The sequence below is a fragment of the Toxorhynchites rutilus genome, chromosome 3 (assembly GCF_029784135.1).
Source record: "Toxorhynchites rutilus septentrionalis strain SRP chromosome 3, ASM2978413v1, whole genome shotgun sequence".
Classification (NCBI taxonomy): Eukaryota; Metazoa; Arthropoda; class Insecta; order Diptera; family Culicidae; genus Toxorhynchites; species Toxorhynchites rutilus.
The window spans coordinates 116,047,034-116,053,033 of record NC_073746.1 but is presented as its reverse complement, the minus strand read 5'-3'; the positions used below and the strand labels follow the sequence as shown (position 1 = coordinate 116,053,033).

General features: G+C 40.4%; 1 protein-coding gene across 4 annotated transcripts in view; it reads left to right on the top strand.

The window, feature by feature from the left end:
* The first annotated feature begins 1,015 nt into the window (after window positions 1–1,015).
* Window positions 1,016–6,000, top strand: part of LOC129780210 (translation factor GUF1 homolog, mitochondrial) — a 28,757-nt gene continuing 23,772 nt past the window's right edge. For 2 of the 4 annotated variants that reach the window (XM_055788239.1, XM_055788241.1), the window contains exons 1-3: window positions 1,016–1,222; window positions 1,284–3,054; window positions 3,110–3,231. In XM_055788239.1, the coding sequence (XP_055644214.1) occupies window positions 1,179–1,222; window positions 1,284–3,054; window positions 3,110–3,231 (1,937 nt within the window). In that variant the 5' untranslated portion in view covers window positions 1,016–1,178. Of the gene's footprint in view, window positions 1,223–1,283; window positions 3,055–3,109; window positions 3,293–6,000 lie in introns of those variants that run through there. The other 2 variants (XM_055788240.1, XM_055788242.1) reach the window with 2 other exon arrangements.

Here is a 6,000-nt window from a genome sequence, read left to right as displayed (position 1 = left end):
CGCAAATATGCTTTTTTCGCAATGAAATGCATATAAACCATCGAAAAAAACTAAATGGACGATAACTTTGTCAAATATGCTTCTTTTCATATACCGCACAAAAAAAAACCATACAAGAACAGAAAATCGCACAAAAAAATCGCACAAAAAAAATCGCACAAAAAACCGCACAAAAACAGGTTTCACTGTAATCGACTCTGTATGTAATCGAGTCCGACCTGTATTGAGCACTGAATAACGTCTACACACCATTTTAATATTTTGAACAGTGTGATGATATCCATATCGATTTTTTTATACCACTAAGGTATTGTTTCGCCTCAGCTTTTCTTCGATGATTTCGACTAACTCAATTCCACTAACGGAGCCCTTAATTTGACTGTTTGATTTTATATAGGAAATGTCCACATTTGTCCACGGAGGGGGAGGGGGTGTCTAAAATAGTGCTTTTTCTGTCCACGTGATATGTGGACAGCCCCTTATATGTTGTGGGTGTAATAACAGAACCTGATACCTACAAATATGAGGACCAGAATAAAAATTTTGAGAAATACAGGTTTTTGTCGTTTCCTCGCAAGTGCATCAAATGGACGGGGTTTCTCAAACGATTGAATTGTTCGTTATATTTACTAATTATTTATCTTAGTGTAATGAATGACTGAAATATAAATAAAAATAAAACATTATGCGCATAGCTGGATGTTCGATTCAAGACGGGTCTATGGTACTAGGTGAGGCCGTTTCGTCACTAAGTTGGTTAGGGGAGCGGTATATGAAAACAGCACGGAAGAAAGTAGAAGGGGAATTATTTGCTAGTAGCGTGAAAGAGACAGACTGATCACGAGCGACCTTCGGCAATAGCGTATTGTGTTTTGTTTACAAACAAAACACAGTAGACTTCCAAGATGGCTGAAGAGTGGTTTTAGCAAGTTGGCCCACCTTAGTATGTACTTCTAGGCGCCTTGGTTCGATTTTTGTTACCAGCTCTCGGTTTTAGTTTGTTTTTGTTTAAAATGTTTGCTTTTTATATTCAGCTGATTTCGACAATTGCTTGTGCATTACTGTATTCCTCAAATGTTCTGTAAAACAGATAAATCATATAATTTAAGTTAAGAATTCAGGGAAAATGTACTGATTGGTTCTTGCTATATAAGTGAATCTACGAGGAGCTTAGTGAGATGTTCACTCTGTTACGGACGACGGGAATTCCATTGCTAGGCAGGTGTGATAATTTGATTTTGTTTTTCAAAATAATGTTAATCAAACATTCGTATAATGGCTAGGAATACCCCAAAAAGTATCATTCGAATGATATACAGTACGCCAATTCACCTCCAGTCCGAGGAAGTTGCATACGATGAGATCCCTGTCAATCGGATTCGTAATTTCAGTATAATTGCGCATGTAGACCATGGTAAAAGTACCCTAGCGGATCGATTACTAGAATTAAGCGGTACGATTGCGAAAAATGCCGGCAACAAACAAGTTCTGGACAGTCTGCAAGTCGAGAAGGAGCGTGGCATTACGGTTAAAGCTCAAACCGCATCGCTGCTGTTCAAATACGACGGTCAGGATTACCTGCTAAATCTGATTGATACGCCTGGGCATGTGGATTTTTCCAATGAGGTTTCACGATCACTGGCCGCCTGCGATGGAGTGATCCTGCTGGTGGACGCCAATGAAGGCGTTCAAGCGCAAACCGTAGCCAATTATCACCTCGCAAAGTCGAAGCAGTTGGTCATTGTTCCGGTTCTGAATAAGATTGACCTGAAAAATGCTCGACCGGATGCGGTGACACAGGAATTATTTACGCTTTTTGAAATAGATCCGGATGAGGTGCTCAGAATTTCCGCCAAACTGGGTACGGGCTGCAGTGAGATTCTGAGGGAAATAGTGAGAAGACTCCCAGCACCGAATGCTTCGAGGAAAAATAATTTTCGAGCTTTGATATTTGACAGTTGGTTTGACCGCTATCGCGGTGCGTTGAATCTAATCTACGTGAAAGATGGAGAGATTCGTACAGGTCAAGAAATAGCTTCCTGCCACACCGGGAGGGCGTACGAGGTGAAAAGTTTGGCACTATTGAGGCCAGATGAGAAAAAGGTCGATCGATTAGTGGCGGGTCAAGTGGGACTTCTAGGATGCAATATGCGAACCAGCAAAGAGTCAAGTATCGGAGATACTTTATATCTTAAGAAAGACAAAACTTGTGTTCCGCTGCCAGGTTTCCAACCACAGCAGGCGATGGTATTTGCTGGAGTCTATCCGGCTGATCAATCCCAGCATCCTTACCTCAAAAGCGCTATCGAAAAACTAGTTTTGAATGATTCTGCTGTGACGGTTAGCCCAGACTCTAGTCCAGCCCTGGGGCAAGGCTGGCGGTTAGGGTTCTTGGGTCTGTTACATTTAGATGTTTTCAATCAAAGACTTCAACAAGAATACGATGCGGAACCAATCCTCACTGCTCCGTCGGTTACCTATAAAATTAAATTGAAAGGTGCCAAAGTTATTGCTGCCAATGGTGGTAATGAAATAGTTTATGTTAGTAATCCTGCCTTATTTCCGGATAAACCATCGGTTGAAGAATGTTATGAACCGTTTGTGCTGGGGACAATTATTGCTCCAACGGAATGTACCGGACCAATCATCGGGCTGTGTGTGGAGCGTAGGGCGATCCAGAAAACTTCCATCAACATCGATAACGATCGAATCATGACAACTTACCTGATGCCCTTGAATGAGATCGTACTGGACTTTCACGATCAGCTCAAGTCCCTGAGTTCCGGGTATGCCAGTTTCGATTACGAGGAACATGGTTATGTGTCGAGCACACTGGTTCGGATCGATATACTACTAAACGGTCAGTTGGTGGATGAACTGTGTACTGTGGCGCATATTAGCAAAGCACAAACCCACGCTAGGGAACTTGTGCTGAAGCTCAAAGAGCTCATTCCTAGACAGATGATACAAATCGCTATTCAAGCGACAGTTGGTGGTAAAGTTATCGCTCGGGAAACACTGAAGGCCTACCGGAAAGACGTTACAGCAAAATTGGTAAGGTTGAAATATTCCCCCAAATAAACAATTGGTATAATGATTAATGTTGCAGTATGGTGGCGATGTCACCAGAAGGATGAAGCTGCTTAAACAACAGTCCGATGGAAAGAAGAAAATGAGAGCGATTGCAAATATTAATGTTCCGAAGGATACGTTCATCAATGTGTTGAAACGGTGAGTGAGACAGTAAGAATGTCGAAGTTTGTAAAAAGTAGTAAAATGATGAGTCATAAAAGTCCTGCGATTTACTATGAGTTGAGAAATATCCATCAGGGTACAAAATGATGTGATTCTGCAGCACCTCTCTGACGCATGTGTGATTTGGGAGATTCGTACTACCACGGGTGATTACCAAATCGACGATCGTTGATCGTTGCATAAAGTATTTTTTTCGAAGGAAACAACATTTTGGAGGAAATCCCATCAAAAACCGAATATCACTTTTTTTTTTCTATACATTCCTTCGTATTCTATTGTTCAGTTTGTAAGCGAACGTGATGCCTTTCGATTTCAAAGACTCTCTAGAGCAGCGATACTCAACCTGCGGCCCGGTAGGCTCTTCTGGTTGGCCCATCTGGTGTGTATGATGTTTGGAACTCATACACAAAAATCAATAAATATTGGTGAAAGTCAGCGTCCCTCACTCAGTTAAAGCATTCATTCATTGACTCTTGTCAGTGCTACCAAATGTTTGTACTAAAAGAGTTTCATTCTTGAATTTCTATGTTTGTTTCACGCCGGTTATAATTTCGTAGTACGTTTATTTTGGTTTTGCGGCCCACGACACCATGCCTAACATGTGTTTGTGGCCCCTCTGGCAAAAAGGTTGAACACCACTGCTCTAGAGCAATTCCAAATGAAATCGACAAATGACAAAACATGAGTATTTTTGATTCGAATGAAAGTGTGTATTCCGTTTGGTTTAGAAGAAATATGAGTTTTCCACAGCAATTGGGAATTTTTTGACTCAAGCGTAACTTTTGAAAAGGGCGTATCGATTTGAGTAAAAGAAATCTTTGATAATTTATATCTCAAAAACTATCGGCCTTATTCTGCGTGGCGTGTGAGGTGAGATGACAATTGTCACTTATGTCACGCGATTCCACCAGGCGTATGCCGTGAGAAATCTCACTTGAATGAACTCTCACTTTATTCCCGCTCTCAAATATACGTGACGATTGTCACATGAACTGGGATTTCTAGGTGACAATCGTCGACATGTCTTGAGGTGTCGACAGTGCATGAAAACAAATGAAAAAAGGAAGAGGAATACGGCCTGATTCTACGCGGCGTGTGAGGTGAGATGACAATTGTCACATCACCATCACGCAACTCTCCTCACTCTATTCCTACAGTCGTTTCGGATGCCGTGAGAGGTTCATTTGATGTATGTGAGAGGATGAACAGCAAGTGACAAGGCGTTCATTCTGCTGGTTGCCAAATCTGATCAAAGATGCCACATTGGCACATGTGTTCACGAATTTGCAGACATTTAACTTTTATCACAACCTTTTATTCCTGCTGCAGGCTATTTAAAATAGTGACAAAACATTATTGATTCCATATGATAAACGAAACTGGTCAGTATGTCAGACATTAGCACATATTTACAAATATTTCAAATTTTTATCGCATATATTTGAGAAAAAACATCTGGCATCCCAGAATTTTATTTGTTTCGCTCAGAGAGGTCAGATATTTGTTTTGCTGCAGTCAGTACCGTATCTATAGATCTGATTTAACCTGGCCTGTTGTTAGTGTATCAGGACATTCTGCCGAATTTGCAGGTATTTGATTTAGATTTGGTGAAACAGTTGATTGCATCCTGTAAAGTTTAGCATTTTTGTTTGTTTTGGTCGTAGTTGCTGCTGCTCTCTGCACTCTCAGTGTTAAATTGTTGCTCTGGCTCCGGCTCGGGCATATACCACGGCTTCTGAAATGGATATGCAGTTCGGTGACGATGACTCGCGGATAGATAGATGAAACACAAGATCCATGTGATAGATACATTTTAGAGAAAATAAATAGATTTCATGAAATGAAAATAATTTCGGTGTGCTTATTCGTCCAATTGAGGAATAACAGACTCACTACCGCTTTCACAACAAAAAAAAAAAACAAACTACTTGCAATTTGTCTCTCGTACTGTGAAAATTGAAGATAAATTGAATTTATTGATACATATAATACCATTACTATCGATTCTATACGACCCAAAAAACACTTATTATTCCTCTTCCTTTTTTCATTTGTTTTCATGCACTGTCGACACCTCAAGACATGTCGACGATTGTCACCTAGAAATCCCAGTTCATGTGACAATCGTCACGTATATTTGAGAGCGGGAATAAAGTGAGAGTTCATTCAAGTGAGATTTCTCACGGCATACGCCTGGTGGAATCGCGTGACATAAGTGACAATTGTCATCTCACCTCACACGCCACGCAGAATAAGGCCGATAATAAGTGTTTTTTTGGGTCGTATAGAATCGATAGTAATGGTATTATATGTATCAATAAATTCAATTTATCTTCAATTCTCACAGTACGAAAGACAAATTGCAAGTAGTTTGTTTTTTTTGTGAAAGCGGTAGTGAGTCTGTTATTCCTCAATTGGACGAATAAGCACACCGAAATTATTTTCATTTCATGAAATCTATTTATTTTCTCTAAAATATATCTATCATATGGATCTTGTGTTTCATCTATCTATCCGCGAGTCATCGTCACCGAACTGCATATCCATTTCAGAAGCCGTGGTATATGCCCGAGCCGGAGCCAGAGCAACAATTTAACACTGAGAGTGCAGAGAGCAGCAGCAACTACGACCAAAACAAACAAAAATGCTAAACTTTACAGGATGCAATCAACTGTTTCACCAAATCTAAATCAAATACCTGCAAATTCGGCAGAATGTCCTGATACACTAACAACAGGCCAGGTT